The sequence below is a fragment of the Scomber japonicus genome, chromosome 6 (genome assembly GCF_027409825.1).
Source record: "Scomber japonicus isolate fScoJap1 chromosome 6, fScoJap1.pri, whole genome shotgun sequence".
Taxonomy (NCBI): Eukaryota; Metazoa; Chordata; class Actinopteri; order Scombriformes; family Scombridae; genus Scomber; species Scomber japonicus.
Genome location: NC_070583.1, coordinates 30,820,939 through 30,848,608, shown reverse-complemented (window position 1 = coordinate 30,848,608; position 27,670 = coordinate 30,820,939). Strand labels below are relative to the sequence as shown.

General features: G+C 40.8%; 1 protein-coding gene and 1 non-coding gene across 2 annotated transcripts in view; both read left to right on the top strand.

Annotated features, from left to right (window-relative positions):
* Window positions 1-18,934, top strand: part of LOC128360453 (rho guanine nucleotide exchange factor 17-like) — a 73,491-nt gene extending 54,557 nt beyond the window's left edge. Inside the window, exons 3-24 of the mRNA XM_053320888.1 lie at window positions 5,137-5,319; window positions 10,443-10,559; window positions 11,536-11,628; window positions 11,710-11,886; window positions 12,097-12,147; window positions 12,299-12,408; window positions 12,589-12,674; window positions 12,876-12,994; window positions 13,339-13,546; window positions 13,723-13,796; window positions 13,956-14,039; window positions 14,151-14,254; window positions 14,645-14,754; window positions 14,915-15,034; window positions 15,132-15,399; window positions 15,496-15,582; window positions 15,849-15,916; window positions 16,236-16,384; window positions 16,505-16,679; window positions 16,955-17,050; window positions 17,406-17,588; window positions 17,707-18,934. Coding sequence (XP_053176863.1) covers window positions 5,137-5,319; window positions 10,443-10,559; window positions 11,536-11,628; window positions 11,710-11,886; window positions 12,097-12,147; window positions 12,299-12,408; window positions 12,589-12,674; window positions 12,876-12,994; window positions 13,339-13,546; window positions 13,723-13,796; window positions 13,956-14,039; window positions 14,151-14,254; window positions 14,645-14,754; window positions 14,915-15,034; window positions 15,132-15,399; window positions 15,496-15,582; window positions 15,849-15,916; window positions 16,236-16,384; window positions 16,505-16,679; window positions 16,955-17,050; window positions 17,406-17,588; window positions 17,707-17,915 — 2,871 coding nt within the window. The 3' untranslated portion in view covers window positions 17,916-18,934. The remainder of the gene's footprint in view (window positions 1-5,136; window positions 5,320-10,442; window positions 10,560-11,535; window positions 11,629-11,709; window positions 11,887-12,096; window positions 12,148-12,298; window positions 12,409-12,588; window positions 12,675-12,875; window positions 12,995-13,338; window positions 13,547-13,722; window positions 13,797-13,955; window positions 14,040-14,150; window positions 14,255-14,644; window positions 14,755-14,914; window positions 15,035-15,131; window positions 15,400-15,495; window positions 15,583-15,848; window positions 15,917-16,235; window positions 16,385-16,504; window positions 16,680-16,954; window positions 17,051-17,405; window positions 17,589-17,706) is intronic.
* Window positions 8,062-8,134, top strand: trnam-cau (transfer RNA methionine (anticodon CAU)). The gene has a single exon. It is a non-coding gene; the product is annotated as a tRNA-Met (tRNA).
* Window positions 18,935-27,670: the final 8,736 nt, after the last annotated feature.

The window sequence follows — 27,670 nt, the reverse complement described above, 5'->3', positions numbered from 1 at the left end:
ATACGTACGTATATATTTCTATGGTGAGCAGGTTGTCAGTGAGTCTCACTCTCAGCGGAAAAGCAAAGGGGGGAGGGGGGCGGGGGATAGACTGACCTGTGATGATTATGATCTCAGGCCACACAACACAAACTGCTGCTTCCAAATAAATAGTAATACATTTATAAAATTAATACAGACCCGTTATAGCTACATGTAAGTTATTGGGTTATGTGAAAATGCAATAAATAAATAAGTTTACACCTGCACTTTCATGTGGTCAAGCACTCCCTGATAACAATCTAATCACCCAGAAAACATTTTAATGCCAGTTGTAAAAAGGGTGAAAGTCTGTCAGATTACGTTAATTATTAGTATTTTTCATTCATTTATTTTATTTTATTCATTTGTATGATGACGGATGTGTGTAATTTACTTTGGTGTTTACATACTATATTTCATTTATTTATCTTATTTTTTGTGTGATGAAGGATTTGTGGGGAGGGGCGCCAATAGTCGGTCCGCCCAGGGCGCAAAACTAGCCAGGACCGCCTCTGACGGTGACTGCAGTGAAAGTGCAGATCCCTCAAGGAGGAGGGTATCAGATGTGATTCAGCTGAGACAGCTCTGCAGTATCACTGTTCAAAGTTGAGATCTAGGATTGAAATTAGCTCTTTGCACTTTTTTTTGTTGGACCCAGGAAGACTTGGGCCAATGACTATATTTAATTTTCGCTATGCAACTAAGTCCGCTGAGGTCAAACATGTATAAAGATCAAAATAAAACATCAGTCAGTAATCTAGTCAGATACAGAAGAAACATATCTGTCAAAAGGTGGACGCCATGTTTTATTAGGCCTGTTACAAATGTGCATTTTCTGAATCATCAAGTCGCTCAGTATGTGGCTCATGATGACCTACATAGCTTTTACACATCTTCCACTCTCTCTTTCACACCTTCCTGAGACACTCCTCTCTGTGCTGTACTGTAGAAGTAAAGCAGTAATACATGTTAGTGCACAATTGATGCCAGCAGAAGCTTAAAAATGTCTTAGTAAGTTCTCCAACCTTCCTGCAAGATTTGAGTCAGGAGGAGATTTTTTTATTTATTTGTCACCTCATCACATGTCCACCCACAAAATGAAAAAAAAACAACTCCTGCAATAGATTTAAAAAAAAGAGGAAACACATTATCTAGAGCTGCCCCGCTATAACTGATTGGTCAAATAATATGTAATTAGCTTTGTTGTCCACTAAGATTTTTTTTTCAGAGTCATTCAGAGTATTTTTTTTTAGTGAATGAGAAAGTAATCACATGACTGGCATCACAGTGATATTTGACTAGAAGCATCAGTCTTTAGCATTTGCTGATAAAATATACTTCTTCCAGATTGTCAAACAAATCATGTGACGACTGGTTAGTAAAAAAAAAAAAAGTCTTAAGTCTCTTAATCATGCTGTATGTGGATCCATCTGTTATAAAAAGTAGAAACTGAAGCTTACTTGTCCCAGTTTCAGGCCTCTTATGTAATGTATCTTGTTTCCAAGTAAAAAATTAGTTGAAGAATGTACAAAATTAACTACGATAGCTTTAAAAAGATCCTAAAAACCCCTCTTTGTTACAACTTTCTTCAGTACTGGTATTTTAACCAACAGATTGGTTTTAGTCATCAAATTAAATGTGTCACGAAGTCAGGCACAGCTGACTGGACTTTACAGCTCCTGAGGCGTCGGTCACATCTGTTATGCTCTATTTTAGAGAGTAAATTGAGTCTCCGAATATTCCCTCAAATTTAATGGATTAAGGGTGGAGTGTGTCAGAGTCAGTCATGTTATTGTGTGTAGGGGGGGTACCTTGAGATCCAAATAAAAAAAGCAGAACAAGATTTAAAAAAAAAAAAAAAGGAAAAAGAAATTGGAAATTGAATTAGGAGAAGGAAGAAAGGAAAAGCCAGAAGGGCAACGGAATAAAATTATATGCATCCAATTTTTTTTGAAATGTTAACTACTTTGAATTCAGCTTTATCGGTTTGTCATGAGTTACATCAACAAGGATAATGCGGCATTCACGTCATATCATTCAGAGCAGCTGAGTGGGAGAAAAAAACACTCACGTCATCATCAGACTTGTAGTTTTAAGTTGGACACATCCCAGCTTTGATTTCTCCCACCTGGTGAAAAACACAACAGATATTGGGAACATGGCTGTAAGATCTCCATGGCTACAGTTACATCTAAAAAAAATAATCAAATATCAACACTAGAATAGTTGATTCAGCTAATTATAAAGGAGCTGTTTGGCTTCACTCCTCCGCCATGCCACGACTGAGCGACTACTTCCTGTTGGAGTGAGGATATGGGTCCAAGAGACTTTTTTTTGTGCGTCTTTACACGATACATATGTTTACCAAATTTCGTTCATCTAGGTCAATCTGGAGGGAGGGGCTCAATTTTCTTAATCTTCTACGGGGTGCAGTACCCCCATTTGGCCAGCACTTCCTGTGTAATGGCGAAATGGCAAAATTCCTCACATCGCCAAAAAGCAACCAAATCAGCTGTTTGGCTTCACTAATACAGATAAATATAACAAAAGCAGCTAATTAAGGTTTTTCTATCTGGTCTGACTGTCATATTATCTGCTTAAGCCAGAATGAAAACATAGCTCAATAGAGTACATTTAAATGCTGACCCCAAAACAGGCATGTGAGTGAATGAATGGGATACAGTGTCTCCTTTAACCCTCCTGTTGTCCTAGAGTCAAGGAAGGAAAGGAGGGAGGAAGGAAGGAAGGAAGGAAAGGAGGGAGGAAGGAAGGAGGAAGGAAAGGAGGGAGGGAGGAAGGATGGAAGGGAGGAAGGAAGGAAGGAAAGGAAGGAGGAAGGAAGGATGGAAGGGAGGAAGAAGGAAGGAAAGGAAGGGAGGATGGATGGATGGAAGGGAGGAAGGAGGAAGGAAGGAAAGGAGGAAGAAGGAAGGAAAGGAAGGATGGATGGAAGGGAGAAAGTAAAGGTAGGGAGGAAGGAAGGAAGGATGAAGGAAGGGAGGGGGGAGGGAGGAAAGAAGGAAGGATGGAAGGGAGGAAGAAGGAAGGAAGGAGGAAGAAAGAAGGAGGGAGGGAGGGAGGAAGGAAGGAAGGAAGGAAGGAAAGGAGGGGAGGAAAGAAGGAAGGAAGGAATGAATGTAGCAAGGAAGGAAGGAAGGAATAAAGGAAGGAATGTAGGAATGAAGGATGGAAGGAAGGAAGGACGGACAGACGGACAAAAGAAGGAAGGAAGGACGGACAGACGGACAAAAGAAGGAAGGAAGGAAGGAGGGAGGGAGGAAAGAAAGTCAAAACAGACGGGTCAATTTGACCCGGGAGGACGACATGAAGGTTAAACTGAGACACCAAATCTCGTTGTGTGTTAACATGCAGTGACGATAAAGGCATCCTCTTCTATTCTATATGAGTTCGCAGCGTGTCTCGCTACATCACTGATGATTAAAAGCAGACAGATCCAGACACAAGGCGCAGCTGCAGTCTTTTGAGCTCGGTGAACAGAAAATGACCTTCTGTTTAACAGAGAGGGAGAATAACCAGATCCTGCATCTGCTGTGTGTGCTTCTCAGTGTGTGTGTACAGTATGTCTGTGAGACAACAACAAAACTTATTCTGATTGATTTCAACACAAATCATTAGAATAATCAGTATCTGGTTTGTCAAACATTGAAGTGCCTTTTTGTTTTTAGGGTTGTTTTTTTTTTAGTATAGTTTGAATTAGAGGGAGAGAGAGATGGATGGATAATTAAAGACATGTACCAAGTTGACCTGCTCACCCAGTGTGCCCTGATGGTGGTTTGTGTGTGGTGATGAAATACAGATTAAAGAAACTCTTAACGAAGCCTATGAGGCGCTGTGTGGGTGTGTGTGTTAGTGTCAAAGAGTGAGAGACGGACACATACGAACACACAGAGGCAGATAGAATACATCTGCCAGCAGAAACTAAGGGTTAGGGATAGGGTTAGGGTTAAGGAGAGGAGGAGGAGAAGGAGAGAGGAGGAGAGAGGAGAGATGAGGAGGAGGAGGGAGGAAGAGGAGGAGAGGGGGGCGAGGAGAAGGAGAGAGGAGGAGGAGGAGGAGGGAGGAGGAGGAGGGAGGAAGAGGAGGAGGAGAAGGAGGAGGAGGAGAGATGAGGAGGAAGAGGAGAAGGAGGAGGAGGAGGAGGAGGAGAGAGGAGGAAGGAGGAGGAGGGAGGAGAGAGGAGGAAGGAGGAGGAGAGAGAAGAAGGAGGAGGAGGGAGGAGAGACTCACTCAGGAAATAGGGTGAAACTAAGTAAAGTATAAACATGCAGTGTGTGCGTGTGTGCGTGTGTGCGTGTGTGTGTGTTGTGTGTGTGTGTGTGTGTGTGTGTGTGTGTGTGTGTGTGTGTGTGTGGTTGAATGATGCTTAGCAACAAAATATTGAAAGGTATTTTCTAACAATATTAACATTCTTCATTTTTGTAGCCCTGGAGTGAAGCAGCAGCAGCAGCAGTGGGGGGGAAAAGGGCAGGGTTCCTCTTTCCATGGTTGCACTAATTAACTCATTAACATTATCACTGTCATTAAATATGTTAGAAGTAAGGTCCATGTTGTTTTTCTCAATGTCTTGTTTTGATGACTCTATTTTCTTATTTTCCTCTTGGTGTTTTTGTTTGTAATTCATGTGTGACTTGGCTGCTGTAACAGTTATTTTCCATTGGGATTCATTTAGATTTAATTGAATTAAGACTTCCCCAGAAAATGCATCAACCCTTCTGTCTTATAAAATATTAATTGAGAAGACATGCTTATCACATCCTCATGTAGAGAAAATATTGAGGATGTTTGTTACGGCTTTATTTCCCAGGGAAAGTTATATTTAGCTTTGCGGCATTTCCAATCTTTACAAATGGATATTTTAGTATCAGAATTAGCTAAAAGATGAAAGTTAAAGTAGATATTTGAATATATAAACAGAGGCTATGTAGTTCCAGGTCAAATTGATTTCATTAATGAGGGAAGTGCTGAAAAATGTGACACATCAATAATAATGAATGAACTGTAGGTGATATCTCAAGGTGGTTAAACAAGTATTAAAAGGATCTTGGTCTTTGGTATAAAATGGTCCGTTATTAAATGGTTGTTCTGTTCCTTTAGGGCTACATGCGTCCTCTCAAACAGCCGGACAGCGGCTCCATCGTGGACCCGCTGCTGGTGGATGAAATGTTCTTCCAGATCCCTGAGATCCTGGAGCATCACGAGCACTTCCTGGAGCAGGTCGTAGGCTGCGTCAGTCAATGGCACGACCGGCAGACCGTTGGACACCTCCTCATCCAGTCGGTGAGTAGAGCTGATAGTAAATGATATCTATCAATCAATCAATCAATCTTTTATTTGTATAGCGCCAAATCACAACAAAGTCATCTCAAGGCACTTTACACATCTAAACCGAACTCTTCAGCTTTTAACTTTAAAGAGACCCAACATTCCCACATGAGCAACAGTGGCAAGAAAAAACTCCCTTTTAACAGGAAGTAACCTCAGGCAGAACCAGGGTCAGAGTGGGCGGCCCTCTGCCTCGACCGGTTGGGGTTGAGAGGAGAGAAAGGAAGGATAGGAGAGAGAAGCACAATGAAAATCAACAATGAAGATAGAAGGTCCGGGACTGGAATCTGTTATACGGACGTCTACAGGCCCAGATTACCTGTGAGACGAGAAAGCACAGACAACTCCGGGGAAGAAGTTTAGCTTATTGAATGCATTAATAGAACATGAATGTTAATGAATATAGATGGATGGATAGAGAGAGAGAGGGAGAGGAGGAGAGAGGAGCTCAGTGCATCATGGGAGTCCCCCGGCAGTCTAAGCCTATAGCAGCATAAGCTACGAGCTCTAAGAGCCCTAACTATCTGTCCACTTCCTCTGTTTAAAAAAAAATGTGTAGACATAGAACTCCTCCTCATATGTGCTTAAAGCTTAAAAAGATGATATAGCACTTTTGCCCAGGACAAATTTCCCTATAGGCACATTAAAGTTTATCTAATCTCATCTAATAAAAGCCAAAATAAATTGCTTCAGGGAATCTGGCTTCTTTAATCCCTTACACTAATTACAGATACCTCTCGTTTACATGATGTTTACACTTTAATGTGAAAAGCCAACTTTAACACAGTCACTTGAATCCCTCTAAACACACAGCGGCCTGGCTTAAGAGATTTCATTCTGATCTCCTCTTTGTGCTGTGAGCATGCATTCAGCATATGTTAGCATTGTTAGCCTCTGTATGTGACATGTAGGCTGAGAGTGTGAGATAGTTAACCTCTCTGAACCGCCTTTGTCATGGAAACAATACGGCTGTGATGAATGAGAGAGTCGTGGGCATGTCCTAACGTCTGTGTTATGTGACGACAGTCTGGAGAACAGCAGAACATCGTCAAGTGAGAATCAATCAGTAACTGAAAAGACCCGAGCTCAGAAATACAAAGAAAAAAGTCATGCATAGAAGTAAAGGCTATATGTGTAGGCTACTTCCTAATCATTGATATCATTTTCACATTTCAAGGTATTTTGCTTTAGGGATCTAATTTCTAAAACACCTTTAAACTCAACTGTGCTGCAGCAGTAAATTTATCTCACTATAGACTTGAGTTTGAATGAATAAACAATCTTTAAAAAGCATTAACTGACTGCAGGGCCGAGTGAGGGGAAGCTCTTTTATTGAGAGATACTCTATAGTTGGCAGCACTAGTTTCATATTTTGTTTTCCCGCTGACCCTGTGGTGACCCGTTTGAAATTTCCCATGACCCAAGAGTGGCTTGAAAAACCTAGACGTTGAAAAACCCATGTGCTCTTAAACGTCAGTCGAATGCTAAATGTCAGGTTTTGAAAGAAAAGAACTGAGATCATGGCTGATAGTTTTTTTTTTACAGACTTTGAACAAACATTCAGGCAGAAATTTGTTGCAGAAGACGCCAGTTTCTTCATATACAGACCAATATATCAGAAGGCAGTCACAGGTTTTGTAAAGATGTTGTATTTAAGTTTATGTTCTGCTTGTTCAACAGTTGCTTAGTAAATTGCTCATACCATCTCCCTTACTACCAGATTTTGTTGCACTTACAGAAGCCAGCAGTTGCATTCTATTGAATTCACTGCTACAGTATATTCACACGTGGGCTCAATCAGACATTACATGGACTTTGTACTGTGGAGTCTCCAGTGTAAAGTCCTTCTAACGTCAGGTCCGACTGATTCGGGCATTTGCATTTACATATACAGCCTCTCCAGGTAATGACTGGGAAGAGTTATTAAGTTTAAGAGTAGTAGTGCCCATGTGAAAGGGGCTTTGTTGATAGGACAACCCCTCAGTCTCTTGCTATGCTAATGCTATTGTTATCACTCTCATTCCCCCACTGCTGCTGAATCAAACAGTTTCACAAACTCTCACTGCAGTTTTTCAAAGGACGAAGAGAGAGAAACCCTTTAGTTGAGGTTTTGGTTGAGGCAAAGAAAGTACACACACACACACAAAAAAAGCATTACACCGATTCATGGTTCTGTATAATGCAATATACTGCTATAGGTGGCTTATCCTTTAAAGACAGAATAAGAATATACAGATAGTACGACATAACTAAACATATTTACAGAATTTACAAGCAAAAGGTCCACAGGTCCTCCACAGAGCTCACTGCAGTTTTCAAAGGACGAAGAGAGAAACCCTTTTGCTGAGGTTTTGGTTGAGGCAAAGAAAGTACACACACACACACACACACACACACACAAAAAGCATTGCAAAATTGAATAACCTAATTTATAACCCTTCATAATCAAGAGATTTCACTGATTCATGATTCTGTATAATGCAATATGCTGCTAAAGGTGGCTTATCCTTTAAAGACAAAATAAGAATATACGTATTTACAGTATTTACAAGCAAAAAGGTGAGAGTCTAGTTTTCCTCTTATTGCAGTCAGTCCTCCACAGAGCTTACATTGAGTTCCCCTCCCCCACGTCCTTCCTCCCCCCTTCTTTCCTCCCGCTGCAGCTCTTAAAGCTGCAGCAGCTGCTGTGTGCTTCAGGCCTCGTTGGCGCAGTAGGCAGCGCGTCAGTCTCATAATCTGAAGGTCGTGAGTTCGAGCCTCACACGGGGCAGAGTGTTTTGTTCAGGTCTTGTCTTTGGAAAGTGGCGGATGAATATGCAGACATGCTGTGTCATTGCTGTACACTTAGTGGGAAATGTCTGTGTGTCTCTGCTGATCACAGCTTTCTCTCACGAGCTGCTCTAAATCTCTGGAATATATCACAATAGAAGCATTTGATTAACATAATTTGACTTATATAAATCATAAATCTGTCCTCTTCTATGAGATACAGTTTTAAGACTGAGATTCCCTCCCTCGCAATCAGATATATGTTATCTTATTTGCAGGTCTTCATGCATCTGGGAAAAGACTAACAGTGTAGTAGTAGTCTATATATTAATGGAGACTTGACTGATACACATATTAATTAAGGATTTAATTGTCGGTTGTTCTGGCTGTATTAAGACAATTTTAGACTCTACTAGTATGCTTCATTAAGTCTCTTTCCCAGACAAGGACGCAGTTTTCTAAATTTAGATTTGACACTTTTGAAAGCGGGTCCCTGATTTTGAAACACTGATGGAAAAAAAAAATTGTAGTATTTAAGTAGTTTCAATAGGTCTGGTTTATTGACTTTAATCTATTTATAAGATGCAACCTATAGACGCTCATAGACTTTTTTTTAAATCTCTAATTATATATAATGCTCCTGTTGTTGTAATCAATCAACAATAATGTAAGAAAACAATAAAATCATGTCTGACTTCAGAAATACTGGAAACTAAGAAATAGAAACTGTCAAATTAAAACATACAAGCACACAATCAGTTCAGTTTTTTAAGAACCAGACTAAGTAGAAGGTTTCAGAGACATCAAACAAAATTACATCATTAAAAAATATTTAAATAAATAAATAACTCAGTGCATTAAGTTCTTCACATTGTATTTGGGATTGCTCTCAACAATGTTTTCCTTGGAAGTAATTAAAGTGAAGGAGTAGATCAATCACAGCAATGATTCATTTGGCAACAACTATATACTGTAGAGCTTAGCTAGAAAAAATCTTAACAGAGCTTTTGATAAAGAGCATTTAAGTTCCTCCCCAGACGTTTTGTTTTGTTTTTTGTCACTGCTCAGTGACCGAGAAGAGGGAAGAGTAAAGACAAGACAGGAGAGGAGAGAGGACACTGGGAGATGGATGATAAGAGAAGGGAAAGAGAAAGACTGGGAGGAGGAACAGAAAAGGGGTCAGCTCATTTTATAAGAGAGGTAGAAAGCCGGTGATTCTCTGACGTTAAAGAAGGTGCCACGTTGTCTGTTACGTCTGTCTCTCTCTCTCTCTATCTCTCTGTTTCCTTTTTTTTTTTTTGTTCTCAAATCGCTGTCTGTCGCCTGCCCTCTTTTTATGAAAAGAAAGCAGGTTGAGGTGATTTATCTGTATGTATGTGTGTGTTTTTGTTTGTTTTGAGAGAAAGAAAAAACCGATAGAGAGAAAGACTCTATTCTTTTCTAATGGCAGCCAAAAATAATTGAACACCCCTAACACCAAAAGTTCTTTTTTACAGTTATGATTTAATTACACTTCGACAAAAACAAGTGCTGAATGGTAGCTGCTGAGCACACATAATTAGCTTAGGGTGAACCAAAATAGAGACGCAGCTCTAGCTTTTTATTATTTGTAATATTTGTTTTCTCTGATGGTTTTATCCAAGTGCAACAATGTACCTGAGGAATATCCGTCCTGCAGCAGGTGAACGATATTATGGTGTGTTGGTAGAAATTAAATAAGTTACGGATCTTCTTGTATTCATACTTCTACTTAACCCTCCTGTTGTTCTCAAGTCAAGGATGGAAGGAAAGGAGGAAAGAAAGGAAAAAAGGAAGGAAAGGAGGGGGGAAGGGAGGAAGGAAGGAAGACGGAAGGAAAGTAGGAAGTAAAGGAGAGAGGAAGGGAGGAAGAAGGAAGGAAACGAGGAAAGGACAGAAGGAAGGACAGGAGAGAGGGAGGAAGGAAGACGGAAGGAAAGGAGGAAGGAAGGGAAGAAGAAGGAAGGAAAGGAGGAAGGGAGGAAGGAAGACGGAAGGAAAGAAGGAAGGAAGGGAAGAAGAAGAAAGGAAAGGAAGGAGGGAGGGAGGGAAGAAGGAAGGAAGGGAGGAAAGGAGGGGGAGGAAGGAAGGGAGGAAGGAGGGACAGAGGAAAGAAGGAAGGGAGGAAAGAAAAAACAGTCAAAACAGACCGGGTCAATTTGACCCGTGAGGACGACACAAGGGTTAAGGGTCTCTTCTTAACCAAATTTGACCTGGATTGGTTCAGCAGAAACCTTAAAGATCGTACAATCACATAAAATTATACCTTTTTAATATCTTCTTTTCTCCAGTTCTCCAAAGAGACTCTTGCCAATATGTACTCAGCGTACATCGACAACTTTCTCAACGCCAAAGATGCCGTGAGGATTGCCAAGGAGGCCAAACCAGCATTTCACAAGTTTCTGGAGGTGAGTGTTGTGTCAGTTTCCTGTAATCTCCGAGCAGCTGTTTATTTGAAGAGTGTAAACCAGTCTTTAATGGTTTACTTGACTGTTAGAAAGGCATTTAAACTTCAGCTTTTTAGAGTTTCCTAAGAAGAGTTTGATATCGTTCCTCGTGTTTGTTCATGCTGGTATTCCCGGAGGTTTTCATGATGTAAAGACAGATTTTTGATTGTTCTTGCACTACACTCACAGGACTTCATGATCATTCTTATGAATCCAGAGCTGTGTGCTTGGCTATGAATGTTCAAATCAAAATGGAAATACATTTACCTATCAAAATCAGATCAGGTTTCCTACCTAAATGATGTCATTCCTGATCCAGACGGTATCAGATTTTATGTAAGAAACATGTTTTCGTCCTCTGCTTTTCAGCTCTGGTGGTTTTAAAATGTTCTCATGAGACACAGATTTTAGATTTCAGTACTTATTTTTGTCATATCTTCTGGGTCGATTCTGTTCCTGGAGCTGTATGCAAGTATAAATTATTGTCCGTGAGATGTTCTACAAGTCCTCTCATTAAACCAACTCAGCTGGATAATTCAACTTAAAAACCTGGGGATGTTTTGGCACTATGTCCAGTTGAATTTGGTAGACCGCTGTTGTATACTTTGATACTGCGGTTTGCCACCAGAAATACATGTATGGGAAAAACAGAACAACTTGGCTGCACAGGCAAGAGTGCAGATGCAGAAATGTAATCAGACACCACCAAAAAATCTGTCATGTCCTCCTCTTGCTCTCAGTTTACCACCACAGAGAGCTTCACGCCAGGCAGGGTTTTCACTGTGAAACCGCTGCGCCATCTTGTGGTGGAGAAATGAAGCGTAACGCTGACCTGATTTCATCCATCATCTTTAGCTCACTGAAGTCTTAGTCATTTTCTCACCCTCTCATATCCGTACCCTATCTCCATTTTTATTTTTTGCTTTTATTCCAACAGCAAAACATGCGTGAGAACAAGGAGAAGCAAGCTCTGGGTGATCTGATGATTAAGCCGGTCCAGAGGATTCCTCGATATGAGCTGCTGGTTAAGGTGAATGATCACACAAACGATAACTGTCTTCTTTCTGTGTACTGTAAGAAGCTAATGTAAAACTGTGTGTGGTGTGTGTAGGATCTGCTCAAGCACACTTCAGAGGACCACCCGGACCACTGTTTGCTGCTGGACGCCCAGAGGGACATCAAGCGATTGGCTGAGAAGATCAATAAGGGCCGTCGATCTGCCGAGGAGGCGGAGAGGGAGGCCAGAGTTATCCAGGAGATCGAGGCACATATTGAGGGCGTCGAACATGTGAGATACTAATAATATAGTAAATTCATGAGGATAGATTTCTGTTTGTAGCAACTGTTAACTCATTTTAATTTTGGACTGCATTTGATTGATGAGCGACAGAAGAAACATGATTTCATTTCATTCAGAAATAGTGAGATATGGTACAATTAACTGGCATGTTTGTGGACTTAAGTGATAATTACCCTTCCCTGTGTTTGTTTATGTTAGATTTTGAACCCCCAGAGGAAGTTTCTGAGACAGGAAATTGTCATGGAGGCGGTAAGAAGTTTTTTTAATTGACTGGTTTCATCATTTTGAAATAATCATGAAATAAATCCCTCTTTCACTGCTAATATTGTATTGTAACTGTCATTGTTGCTAAGTTAAGACTTGCTGAGGTCTTCCGCTCTCTCTGTCTGTCCATCTGTAGAAGACAGTTGGTGGGAAGAAGGACCGCTCTCTCTTCCTCTTCAGTGATCTGATCATCTGCACCACTCTCAAGAGGAAGTCTGGCTCATTAAGACGCAGCTCCATGAGCCTGTATGCAGTCCACTGACTCACAGACATAAACATAATTAAGAGGGCATAGGGGGGACATGCACAAACACAGATATTGTCAATATTTTGAACACCATGCTGCCCCCTGGTGTTGAACAGTGGATATACAGATTTGTTGACTTTTTTTTTTTTTTTGTCTTCGTCTGTCTTTCTCACTCTCAGATACTCTGCTGCAAGTATGATTGATACGTCCAGTAAATACAAGTTCCTGTGGAAGCTTCCTCTAGAGGACGTGGAGGTGGTGAAAAGTAAGGCTCCTTCTTGAGACCCCAGTTTTAGAGTTGAAAACTCAAGTCTGAATGTAGTTAAATATGATCGGCATCAATATAAATGTGCAGTTTGACCTAGAGATGTTTTTTATTATTGTAACTTGAAGTTCTTTAACTGAAATATGGATAAAAAGTTTTAGGGAAAGTGTTTCTCTGACTGATTGTCCTTTTCTGAACCAGGCTCCGCTCAGGCAACTAACAAGGAGAGCATCCAGAAGATGATTAGCCGATTAGACGAAGATCTCAGTACACTGGGTCAGATCAGCAAACTGTCCGAGACCATCAGCTTCCCACACCAGGTACTGCAAACCAACACACACACACATACATACACACTCACTCACAGACTGACGGCACAATTGTGAGAGTCGGATAAATTGTTTTCCCTATTTATTTGTTGATGGTCATGATGATCTGATGATAAATAGTGAAGTACGCAGCACTTCCTTTATTTTTAAATGTTGGTCTCTTTAAATCAATATGTCATTCATATGTTTAATATATTGTATTATAATTTTCATACTTCTTTGGTCAGTTGTTAATACTCCTTTCCTGTACAGGTGCAACATGAGCCACTAGAAAAATTTAATGTTTGTGTATGTGCTCCTTTTTCACTTCTTTTCCATACCTCCATCTTTCTCAGTCCCTAGATGAGGCGATAAAGGATCTGATGACGTCGGTGCACAGGGAGCTGTCAGAGAAACAGTCGTTGGCCTTCAGTATGACTTTCCTGCCCACCAAGCTGGAGTTTACCACAGCTTCCGCTGAGAGCACTTTTATCTTCGAATTCAGCTCTCCTGACACTCGCTCCAACTTTGAACAGGCCTTTGAGGAAGCAAAGAAGAAGCTAGGTCAGTGAAAAAACATCATAGTCAGACAAAAATGATTAATTGTACTGTAGCCTGCTATTAAGACGACAGAAGTAGGACTATCATAGGGATGCAATGGTGTCATTTTAACATATGTGCATTGTTACATTTATTATAATAACAAAATGTAATGTATTTCTATTTCATTTAAATTTTAGCTATGAATAAGGACCAGTGGGACCCCGAGTTTCTGAAGGCCATTCCTATTATGAAGACACGCAGTGGAATGCAGGTGAGAGCATCTACTGTCTATAAAGTGTGTACGGGTATATGTGAAAGTGAAAGTGATTTATGTTATGTGTCTGTTAACTTCATATATGTAGACACGCAGAAATACTCTTTCATTACAGTCATATGAAAGTGATCTCATGTATTGTTTTTCTGTCTACAGTTCTCATGTGCCTCTCCAAGTCACAGCTGCCCTGATAGTGGCTGTGAGGTGTGGGTGTGTAATAGTGATGGATACGTGGGACAGGTGAGAAAATATAGTCAGTCAGTACGTAGATGACAGGCTACTAGATTATTATGTACTCTCTGCTGGAGGTGAGAACAATTTTTAACTGATGTGATGATGTGTCTTCGCCAGGTGTGTCTGTTGAACATCAAAGATGAGCCTACAGTGGAGGCCTGTATCGCTGTCTGCTCAGCGAGGATCATCTGTATTGCTGCTGTACCAGGACTGAAGGGGAGGTCAGTGTACACACGCACACACACACACACACACACACACACACACACACACACACACTCACAAAACAAGTGGCCAATCTGTTTATACCACATGACCTCCATCACTACATCTTTCAACTCTTTTTTTCTCATCAGTGACAGATCCTTTTTTTGGGGTCTTTTTTAATCATAATCAACTATAACAAGCCAATCAGGAAAATTAGCTTACAGTGTTTTGTTTCTTACTCTTCGAATATGCCTTTTAACTCTATGGTCAGTATGTGATTTATTTAGTGCGCAGCTCAAACATCAAACATTAGTTTCAGATGATTAAATATCACCTGACTGATTCATTGACTCTATTCCTGACCTCTCCAATGTGCCATTAACCAATCTCTCTTCATCTCGTAGGGACCGTGGATCAGAGTCGGCCCCTCCTCCCGCAGCACCTGGCCACAACCAGCAGCAGCTGCATATTTCTATCTCTCACTCATCACTAGAGCTGACAGAGCAACCCACGGGTTAGTCCTCAAAGTTATTTTGACAAGAAGTCTGCTTGTAATCTGCTTTACGAACGCTTGTCTAGATTCAGTTGTTTGTATTCTACCTCTATGTACTGCAGTTTCAGCCATGAATGAAAATCACAGCATGTATGTAGACTAATCAATTGATCATCTCCAGGACCAGGGGCGGAGCTCGTCCCATTTGACAGCGATGATACTGATGATGAGGATTCACCCAGCCCTTCTTCTACCCTACAGAGTCAGGCCAGTCACTCCACCATATCATCCAGCTATGGCAGTGAGTAAAAACACTGTATACTCTCAGTCCCATGCTCACATATAAACCCTTGCAGTCTCTCTCAAGCCCTCACACCTTCTTCCATCTCCTCCTAAAGATGACGAGGGCCCAGGCTCAAAAGACATGGCTACAGAGACCACCAGCAGCGAGGAGGAGCAGGAGTTCCCAGTGGCAAGTTCCTATGGCCCTCCGGGAATGTTAGGGGTTGGTGGAGGAGGCCGTGCCCATACAGAGAGCCCCATGGATGGTCGTGCCATGCGCCGCTCCTCCCGGGGCTCGTTCACCAGGGCAAGCCTGGAGGACCTGCTCAGCATCGACCCCGAGGCCTACCAGAGCTCTGTGTGGCTTGGCACAGAGGATGGATGGTGTGTGGTTTTGTATATTAATCCTACACTCATGTCCTTGCTTGTTGGTGCACTGATTTCACCCTCTAATTATCTGTAATTCCTCTGTTTCATTAGCATCCACGTGTACCAGTCCTCAGACAACATCCGCAACCGTAAAAACAGCATGAAGATACAACACGCAGCTTCCATCCTATGTATACTGTGAGTTTGACTATTTATCCTGTAATTACATTCTAAAAATAAAGAGCGATAGGGCTCTTGGGAGAGGCAATGGAAATGCAGCTGATGCAACCGGTTTTAAATATATCTTATTAGGTTTGTCTTCTCTTGACCGCTCTCTACTTCCTCTCTCTGCTATCTGTATATTATATGACATAATATTATATGTTATCTCATTCATTGTATGCTTGGCTTCCTGTAAATAATAATTTTCTTCTCTTTATAATTTCGACATTTGCCTCCTTCAGGTATTTGGACAACAAAGTGTTTGTGTCATTGGCCAATGGAGAGGTGATTGTCTATCAGAGAGAAGCAGGTAAGTTGATAGTGAGGACAGATGTGTGGCTGTTTTTTGCTCTTTTAAAAATAAAAATCAATGCAGTGTTAGCTGAAGTGTACAAACTTTTAGCTCAGTTTTTTATTTCTCTGTTTTTATTTCTCTGCAACACTTATTTTTTTTCAAATTGCTGCTAGCGTATAACCCTGCTAGTCTACACCCATTTGGAGTGATGGTCCTACATGCTGAGCAAAGAGCATTCGGTTCCAGATTTTGACCTGGAAACATAGATGTAAGATGTTTTCTCTATTTTCTCTTCCTTTTCCTCATTACAATCCCTGTCGATCTGTAACTGCAGGAAGTTTCTGGGACCCTCAGTCTTCTCAGACATTAGTTCTGGGCACGGCCAGCAGTCCTGTCACCAAAATGGTTCCTGTGGGAGGGAAGCTTTGGTGTGGCTCACAGAACAAAATCTTAATTATCAACACAACTACACTGGTACAAGAGGTAAGTGGAAGGATGGATTGTATGTAGATATGGAAAGGAGTAGGAGGGATGGATAAGCTGTGAATATGTGGATCAATGAAAGACAGATTGATTGTGTAATACTTCTTTTCTCCGTCTCAGCACTGGTTCCAGGTGGGCACAGACAGCAGCCGGTGTGTGACGTGCATGGTGGCGTACGGTCAAGGTGTGTGGTTGGCGTTGCAGGGCAGTGCACATGTCAAACTGTACCACGCTCAAACCTGGGAGAGCCTGACAGAGGTGGATGTGGCGCCAGCTGTGCACAAGATGCTTGCAGGTAAACATGTTTGGACTGTATATGAGCATGCATAATGTATATAGACAAGAACAGATGCAAAATACACCTGGATGAATTGGTTATCAGCAGTAGCTTATATACAGAAGCTTTTTGTTATTTATTTTCTTTCTTCAACTTAATTTTCCATTAATTCAATTTCTTCTTAGTGCTCCTTAAATTTTTCACCTCATTGGACTGTCCTCCCAACCCTTTCTTTTCCCTCTCATCATCCTTCCCTGACCATCTTGTTCTCTGTCTTCTTTCTGTTAATTCAGGCGCAGATGCAATCATCAGACAGCACAAGGCCGCTTGTCTGAGAATCACAGCTCTACTGGCTTGTAAGGATCTGCTGTGGATCGGCACCAGTGCAGGTAAAAATAAAATTTTGGTATAAAGAAATCAAAGTAGTATGAAATAGGGTTAATTAATATTCTTTTTCTTTTTTTTTTTTTAAATCTGTGAATTCATTGGTAAATCAAGGAATACAAATCAAATAGAAAGAAAATGTGAGTGCAAATTGGAATTTCAAAATACTATTTTCCAGTACAAACCTTTCACATATTTAGAGGGACTTGCTTTTGCCCCCATTTAAAATTTTTTCCATGTGAAGTATTTCCTGAGCTGTAAGTAAGAGGATCTGGTTTCATGTAAACTGGGATCATCGCTGTCCTCTTGCCATGTTCTCCATATATGTCCTTGTTCTCAAATAGCACATTTTCTCCACAGGGGTGGTCCTCACGCTAGCTATCCCAGCAGTGACCTCAGGAACAGGAACTGGCACACTGAAATCCCCCCTGGTCCCGATGGGCTCTGCTCACGGACACACGGGCCACGTTCGGTTCCTAACATCCATCGAACTACCGGAAGGTTTTGACATGAACTTCCCTCCTCCAGCATCTGATTCTACAGGTGGTTATTGTTTTGGGGTTTTTTGTGTGTGTCTCTTGTCTAAAATATTAACAACTGAACTGAAACTGAAAGTTTCAATTGTTATTCTCTCTTATGCCTCTTGACTTCTGTTTCCTAGGCAACCAATCGCAGAGCAGCAGCACAGTTGAGGGGAGTCTACAAAGGCGTGACTCCACTCGCCGCAGAGCCTCCGCCCACCTTCCTCCAAAAAACAATCATCTAGTCATATCCGGTGGTGATGGCTATGAGGACTTCAGACTCACCAATAGCAGTGAAACAGTCGGACGGGATGACAGTACCAACCATCTTTTGCTTTGGAGGGTCTGAGACATTCGTCCCATCTCTTGCTGAGAACAGCGCACAAATCCTGTCCTTTCCTCCCCCCAATCGGACTCCTCACTTTTTTGGTGTTGTTTTAGTCTTCTGCTTGGTCCACCAGTCTCTATGTGCATATGGCTGTCAACCCCCTCTTGGACTTACTAATGAATATGATCACTTCGACCCCAGTTTTCTTGTGTTAATGTTCCTGGTGGCGTGCGTTGTTCCACACTGAGTGGTGTTTGTGCGTGTGTTTTTTGCTTTTTTCGGCATTGGATGTTATTCCAATGTGTTTGATCATTGAACTCAAGTCCTCACTGAAAGAGACAGAAGAAGACAGAGAAGGGAAAAAAATGTATTGAGCATGTCTTCAAGCTTGACAGATGGATGTAAGGTGAGAACAAGTGAAGAAAAGACGGACAGAAGAGGATTTTCACTCTGCAGGATGCCATTGCACAGGAGGTTGAAAGAATACATTTAAGTGAAATGAGACATGAGTAAAGCATGTTTCTCTGTTTTTTAGGGGGGGGGGGGTTTAGTTAAATTTTTTTGGACTTGGACATCAACCCTTTACTGCCTCATCACTTCATCCCAACCTGACCTGAAAACAAAAAAAGCCTCCAGTTAATCACATGTCATAATAACATATATCTAATGAATGGAAATTAAGTGATACATACCAACACAGATTGTAGTTTGATGAGTTTCTGAATTCTGGATTTGCGTTGATTCAGTTAAGGTCTACAAGCTTTTTAAGGAGTAAAAGAGGAACTGGTTCGGCTCTTGGCCGGCCACATGCCTGGGTAACAACTCATAATAGCAGATCTGAGATCAAACCTTTCTGGGCCAAGCAGGGATGTAATAACATCGACTCTACTCGACAGCTACAATCATCCTTTCCCATCATCATCTAGAAGCAGATTGAATATGATTTAAGTGCAATATGTGGCAAGGGTATCTAACAAGACTATATACATACACTCACACACACTCATTTCACAGCCTTTCGTTCCCTAAATGAATAGACATATGTGTTTTCCATGGATAATTACGTCATATCTGTTTTTCTTATTTAATTTTTTCAGCCAGTTTTAAGATGACTTGATTGTAGATGATGCATTGTCCCATTGTCTGATAGAGGAAAAAGTGCATTGGAGACATTCCTCCTTAACATGACTATGCCAAAGCTTTGTATGTGTTAGTTTTTTTGACATTAAGGGATCTGAAAGGATTTCTTATGCCATGAAATTTCACTTTGTTGAGTGTTCTTCTAGTCAGGAAGGAAATCAGGACGTGCATTGCTGATTTCGAGATGATGCTATAGGCTGTGGTAGCAGATAAAAGATAGTTATGTACAGTATTTATGGTTTTTGATTTTAGCGCCTCCTTTTACAGCACTTAATTTATAGAAAATGTAGCTTTCAATATTTCTTTTTGAGTCGAAGAACAAGGAGGCCCTCGCTTGATTACTACAGTAGAATGATAGGCGGCATTGGGCTCAGGCAAACAGAAACTAGGGGACTTACGACACAGTCCACTCATGGTAAGATTTGCTTGATTATTTCAATAATTTTTCAACTCCACAATGCATATCGTAGCATTTTTGTCGTCACATAAAAGTATTGTTTCACCCCTAGTGTACACAAACACTGATTTCAGTATTGATTGTAGTTGTAAACAAGACGGATGTATGTTTGTGGGGAAAGGGAGTGCTCGAGATACTGAGTAGGTCAGAAGGACAAATGCTGAGCACCTGCACGTGCCTTCAGAAGGTTAAAAGTTAAGCCATTTTACACACACACACACACACACACACAGTGAAAAGTCAGCTCTCCATCTGTCCATCAGCAGATGACTGTGGAAGTGAAGGATGACTCTGACTTGTCCTTGCACACACCTTAGCCTCAGTCTTTTGGGGCTAAGCAGTGATTGGTTTTGATCCCTTCAAGACTAGAAAACCTCACTCCACCTCCACCTTGCCAGCCATCTGGGCATTTCACCTTTAGCTTTCCCACTTCTAAACGCATCAATGTTAACTTATCCACTGTGAGAGGTGCTAACAGTTAAGAGGATTAGCTTGCTATTGTGATAGCTGCTTACTAGCTAAGTGAGCTCTTTGCCTCTGCAAAGTGGAAAAGCCGGTGTGTGCAAGTCTTCCACAAGTGCTCTGTTCTTTGGAGCTTCTTTGTGATTTTTTTTTTTTTTGCCCACGATTGAAGCGAAACTCTGGTTAGCTTGTGGTTGCTTGCAAAGAATGCAACGGAGGAAAGTTTGACAGTTTCAGCAAATGTTATATAAGTGGTTTGACATTTTGGGGAATATGCTAGTTCCCTGTTGAATGAGAAGATTGATACAACTCTCTTGTCGGTACAGTAAATATCAAACTACAGCTAGCCGCAAGCTAGCTTAGTGTTACATAAAGACTGGAAACAGGAGGAAACAGCAAGCCTGCTATGTCCAAAGAAAACTAAATCTGTCTACCAGCACCTCAAAAACTCACTATTTAACACATAAGATCTTGTTTGTTTAGTTTGTACAGAAACAGATGTGTAGAAACAGAGTGGTATCAATGTTTTTCATTTAACTTAACTTCTCAAAATGTCAAATTATCCCTTAATGTTCTCTAACATTAACGTGGCTGACATGTTTTTTTTAATGTTCTGTGTGATTCACAACAACTCTTATGTTTATGTTATCAGTGCCAAAAGCTGTCAATTCTCACTCTATGAAAATGCTGTATACCCATGCTGGCTACAGGGCCTGGGGGGAGTGCCATCTGTTTTCTGTGAACAATGAAAGAAAAGAATTGTGGGTGTTTAGAGCGACATCTGTGTGCAATCTGTCCTTATACCTGCACTTTTAAAGCAGCGTTTGTCAAACTGTGAGTTGGGCTGTTACGAAAAAAGGATCATGGCCTCTCAATGGTCAATAATGTGTTTTCTGGGTGTCATATACTGAAAACCTATGTTTGACAAGTATGTTTGATAGCCCATGTTTTCCTACAATAAATGGCTAAAGTAGTTTGTATGAATAACTTTAAATTTAGTTGATTCAGGAAGTTTAGTCATTTTTTCCTTTAAAATCTGAAAAAAAGCCTTAAGAATATATTTTTACATTTCTAGTGATGAGCCCAGACTTGTCATTTCACACACACACACATACACACACACACACACACACACACTTACACTCTTAGATATGAAGTAAACCTGATCTCAACCTTTATGCTCATTTGACCAGGATTGAGAGAAATAAGCATGTTGTGTGCCAGTTAAAGGAACAGAAGATTTATACTTCACTCTCACCATCACATGAAACTCATCCTATCATCACTGTAACTCTAAGCAACTTGTAACTAACCTCCTCATGCCCATATGTGGACGAAGTCTTTATTGTTGTAAATATTGGTATATATTGCCTTTTTTTTTTTTTTTGTAAATAGTGCACCCACGGTCCTCAATTGTTGATATGAATCTAATGGCATATTTTTATATATTTGTGTAAGGTTTGTTTGTATTTTTTTTCTCTTTCTGGCATGCGCTGTCAGTCACATTTAAATTATAGCTGCCATCTTTCCAAAAGAAGACGAGATGGCCTCTGTTGTCACCAGAGCGACCAAAAAGATAGATGGCTGTTTTCACCGGTAGCCATGTTGCCTCTTTAACTTTTATGTTTGCCTTGTTGCGGATGTCTACGAGAGGGAAAAACAACGTGGCAGACCCCCGGTACTGCCACCTGGTCATAACTCTGTTTAGCTCTGGGTCTGGTTGACGTCTTGCGGTTGTCACAGTTTCAGTCTATAAGAGTTACTTCCTGTATGTAGCTGTTCTTGTTTTGTCACTGTGGGTTCCTCTTTGTAATTAAATCAGTTCACTGGTGCCAGTTTGTGCTTGTCTTTATTTTGTCCATCTGCTGAGGAGTGGGTGTTCTTATTTATCGGTATCTCCCCAATGAGGAATGAAACTCATACTCAGTTAATAATATTATCTCTCCCAGACAGTTTATATAGTATGTGAAGCAATTTTACATATCAGTCTTTCAAAGTAGACTAGGTGGGGGTTTCCAATGACGTCAAAGTATTCAGTAACCACAGACTGTATAAAAAAACACAATCTCTGTACAAGGGTCCCTCCCTCACCCAGCATGTGTCAGTGTCTTTTAGTTTTAAAGGTTGAATATGTAGAATATTTATTAAAAGCTATATATTTTTTTAAAATAATACAGCCACGGGGCGTTTTGAGGGGTACAGAATGAAAGTATTGCTTTTCCATAAAAAAAAATATTTAGTCTGAATTAATATTTTCACAATTTTTTGACGGGTTCGACAGTGAAGTTCTGACACTTTCTGCGTACATTGTACCAGCCAATTAGCGGCCGGAAGTGCGGGTTGCCAGGGTTGTCTGTTGTTCCGGTGCAGCTACTGTAGGCAGGCACTGGGTGAAATGGAGTTGTAAACAAACACCACCATGTTGGACTCACTAAAACCAATGTTTTTTGCTCTCAAGTACAACTTTTCATCACAAAACTTCGAAGGTAAGACAGAATATCTGTTAGTCGCTGTAAATAAGTGGTTGTTTACCTTTGTATGCTGCTGGTTCACTGAGTTTTTAGCGCAATAATAGTGGTACTGTTGAACTCGCCAGGGTCTTAGCTTTCATATGAGATGCTATTTGTTTGTGTACCACGAAGTATCAGAGCGGTAGCAATGGAAATGTGGAGAGTGGGTTGACTTTCTGACGCTATTCGGATTTTGATATTTGATCATTAACCTCTTAACGCACGCTGTTCCGTTCACGGGACGGATGTTAGGAGGTAGCCACACGTTCTTCTGAATGTTTTAAACACCAACCCTTAAACATATATACTCATGCTGTACATTGTTGGAAAGCTTAGATTGTCCTGATTCATTCAAGACCACTCACGACTTATATGGTTGCTCACAGCCGTAATAGTATTAGCGATTAGCTCGGCTAGCCACTCAGCTAAGTGAGAAAAGCTATAATGCCTACATACCTTCAAAGTCTTCTCTTTATCCACAACGATCATCTTATGACTCAGGACTTTCTGTACTGCTCGCCAAGTATCCATTCTTGTGAAATATGAAATCCGTTTCCATAAAACCGGAATACTTTCCTCAATATGTCAACATATATTTAGTCCAACACGTAATGTAATAACACAAATAACAAACCATATACGGTCCGTTTACGTCATTTCCTGACCTGCGCGTGCATCTCAGAGTACACGTGACTAGATGTTTACGACCATAGACATATAAATATATATAAATATATCTTTATATGTCTATGTTTACGACAGTGAGCCTCTTCTGCTTCTGACGACACCACACACAAGCCAATCGGTGTTTAGGATTAGGCAGTACATGCATAGACATATATACGTATGTATGTCTATGAGTACATGCAGAGACATTGCTGCTACTCCCACTGGCGTTACAATGTAATGTACCTCGGTGGTTTCAAGTCAGTTACAGCGAGGGTATGTTCGCTTCCTGTTTTCAAAATAAAAGCACCAACTCTATCGTTATGGTTTTCTTAATAATAAAAGGCAACGGGTGTTTTATTTTGTGAAAATGACCGGAAGTGCGTTACTCGCTACGGCTAACTTGAGTGGCTCCGAATTCGCAGGAGCAAAACTTTAAGCAGATGTTATTTGGACAAATTAGCGTCACATTGTGGATCTAAAGGGATACTTTCTCGCCTAAAAAGGTTAGACATGTGGATAAAGTGGTATATTTACAGAGTTAGAGCTAAAATAAAATCCGGCACCGGACCTGGCAACCCGACTGCTGGAATTACTTTTTGGTTGTTGCGACTACGATCTCGAACATTAGATGGCGTTGTTCTGCTCATTCTACATATTCTACCTGTAATTTTGCCTGTTTAATTTATATAGTCTATTTTATAAAGTTAAGGCTGAGATTGTGCATCATGTGAATAAGTAGACTAAGAAGCTATGAGGTTCTTCCAACAGTCAACTGAGATATTTCCTTAACTAACTCTTATCCTTTTCAACTGTGGTGTCTAAATATTTTATGAAAAAATAAGCAATAAAATAGTACAGTACACTGATCCCCCTTTGCTTCCTCCCCCTCATTTGCAAAATCTACACATTTTATTCAAATGATTTCCTCCCTGCATTGCAGTCCGCCTCCTGCGGATTATAACACAAAGTTATCCTTGTGGTTTTTACTGGCACGCTTCGATTTCACTCCACCATTCATTATACTTTAACCCACTGACCTACAATGAAGTGTATTGTGATATGATTGCCCTGCATTGTATAGAAACTGTATTAATGCTGGACATTCAGGACATGCAAACAAATACCCCTTTACCCCCTCATGAATACACACACACACACACACACACACACACACACACACACACACAAGTTAGAGCCCACTTGCTTGAATCTACACACAGTATTCAGATGCACTAAACAGTGAAGATCTGTGTGATGAATGAAAGGGCAGTGAAGACAACAGCATAGAGATTCATCTGTGTCTCACTAGACTAGAATGACTGAATGATATTGTGACTCATTGACTTGCACTGACTCATTGGCCCATCCCAGCGGAAGAAGGAGGGTCAATGGAAATTCTCCAATATATTGATTTTTACATTAATGTTGTATGTATTGGATGGATACGCCATGTTTTTGTTTGTCTGTATCGTGTGTGCTTGACCGACCCTTAAGTCACTCTATTCTTTTGCTAGGCTGCCTTGACAGTCTGGTTAAAGTATAAGAATTAAAAATGTACTCAGCGCTTAGACAACACCAACATTTACAAGTTTAGAAAAATAAACTGCATTTATTCAGAAAACCTCATGAAGACACATTTTTTAAACCAGAGGCGTCAAACTCATTTTCATTCGAGGGCCACATACAGACCAATTTGATCTGATGTGGGCCGGGTCATTAAAAATATGGAGGGAAAGAAGGTAGAAAGGAAGGAAATAAGAAGGGAAGGTAGGAAAGACAGACAGATTGAAAGGGAGGAAGGAAGAAAGAGAGTAAGGACAGATGGAAGGAAGGAAAAGAACACAGGAAAGAAAGTGGGCCGGATTGCACCCCTCGGCGGGCCGGTTCTGGCCCACGGGCCGCATGTTTGACACCCCTGATTTAAACAAAACACCATTAAACACCATTACTAAATGTATGCACAATTATATTTTTTCTTTCTTCTCAACATTTATTATTCATGTTTAGTCTTGTTTAATGGGCTCTATGCACAGCTCCACTACTTCCTGAACTTAATGCTGCTCCTTTATTTCCTGTCTTGGACAAACGGATTAATCCAGGTGTGTCTGACCATTGTGACTACTCAGACACAGGAGCAGCATTAAATTCAGGAAGTAGTGGAGCTATGCATAGAGGCCATTGCCATCAAATCACAAAGAAACAGTCGTCAAGAGGCCACCTGAAAATATGACTTTCACACACTTTCACTTTACACCAATAGGCCACATAAGACATTCAGGGATGTCACGGTATGAAACACGGCTGTAAATGGAAAAAAATAATGGTGGCTGAATCCCATTTAGCTGCTTCAGTTTCTGGGTCACACACTGTCAGACTGTCATGGCTTATTGGGACACTTGATTGGAGCGGAGCCATTGTTAATGTTATTAGTAGCACCTGCGCTTTTCCTACTGCCACAAGCCAGAATGTCTGCAGAGAGAAAAGGCCTGCCCTAGTTATGCAGCTGTGCAGTTTTACCACACACAACAACACCTGTCATGAAATAGCAGGTGTCGGAGTGATGCTCAATGATGCTGACAACAGCTATAACTGCAAAAGTCTATTTAATGCTCAATCAAAAATATAATTGACCTTTTCAAATCTAGGTTACAGGGTGGATGGAAATTCCTTTAAGGACATTTTTAGACAAAATTGAGAGTAAGGGAAAAGCCAATCACATAAATGAACCTCCCCCATTTGTGATGATGTGTGATGACTAAATTGCTATGAAAAAAAGGGATATTTTCAACTAAAAATCTTCAATTCAATAGAAAAAAGACCTGCAATGAAGGAAACAGGATGACATAAGGCTACTGCATCATTTCAAAATGTTGTAGTTATGTTGACAATAAAAAAGTCTCAATATAATGGGTTTATATTAAGTCTGCAAATAAGAAGACTTACTGCTAAAGCCTACTTAACCACCAGTTTCTGCAAGGGAAAGACAACGACCGACAGAGGGGGTTTACGCACACACACACACACACACACACACACACACAAACACACACAGGGTTTCAGCTTGCAGCGGTGACGCACTGTGAGGTCACAGAGCCAGCTCAGTGTTTATGTCTTTTTTTTTTCTTCCCCTCACTCTAACACACAGAGGAGCGAGAGAGGGGGAACCTCCTTTACCGGCATTGTGGTTTTCATCCATTCCCAAAAGCTTTTTTTTTTTAATTACACCTTTCAAACTCAAGTCCTCAACAGCTGATGATGCTCACGTCGGAACACTGATTTTAACCACTTTTATTCACCAAAAACCGGTAAGTTGAACAACTTTTACCTCACACTATTCACAGTCTTGAATGGTTTGTCGAAGCCGGTATTTTACTTTTGTCCGTCACTGTCAAGTCCTGTGTGGCTTTTCTTACCGCAAACCTTTTCTCAGCCATCATCACCACTTTTACGCACGGACGGTGGTAATGGACCTGTCTGCAATTTAGGGAATCATTATGCACTACTTCATGATTGATGATACCGGCCATGTGCTGGGATGACAAAAGTTTTCTACTGTTTGTTTCAACGGGCTTTGTGGCACTCTATGCTATGTCTAAATGAACAAATATAGCCCGTCTCTCAACATATTGTCTGCCTGTATCCGTGGAAGCTTTGCGACTGTTTATTTAATGCATCTACATCATTCCAGTAAAGCATTTTATTATTATAGGCTCATGGGTTTTGCCGCGGTGCTTACATAGTGACCAACATTTTGCATTTATGGATAGTTTATAAGTTCCTGATTTATTGGCTATTAAGCTGCAGGTCAAATTATACCTTTTTAATGTATTCTGTTCATTAAATACGTCTATAAGTGTGTTGATCACTGCCTGTGCGCTGTAATGACAGAGTACAACCGCGTGCTTGACGCACTATCATGGGTACGTGATGACCTCACTCTCATGCTGGTACGATCCTCCTTTTCTTTCTTTCTTTCTTTCTTTCTTTCTTGCTTTCTTGCTTTCTTGCTTTCTAACTTTCAATCTCTCCCTAATTTGAAAGGAGTGAACAGTCCTGGTACTGCAGGAGCAATTTGCTTCTGGATGTCAGGCTGGCTCCTACACTGCCTGTTTTTAAATCTTCAATCATTTGCTTTTTAAGTCAGAGTTGCTTTTGTCTCTTTGTCTGTTAAATGTATCTTTGTGTTTAATTTGGGTGTTTTATGGCTTTAGCTGCTTTATAAATACATTTGACTTGATGTATTCTCAGTTACAGTGGGTGTGTGTGTGTGTGAAAGTGCCCTCTAAGGTGCCCCTACAGAGGAGCAAACATAATAAAATGCCCTCTACGGTGGCCTCACAAACGAGGAAACATACCAAAGTCTTAGTTAAGGGTAAATCAGGATGAACTACCCTATAGAGAGCCTCTATATGTGACTGAGGAATGGTGTGCCTGTAAGAAAATGTGATAGTGCCCTCTGAAATACCCCGGCAAGATGTATTACGGTTGCCATTGCAATAAGGTGAGCTGGAGGTTTTCTATAGGTGCACTTGGAGTAC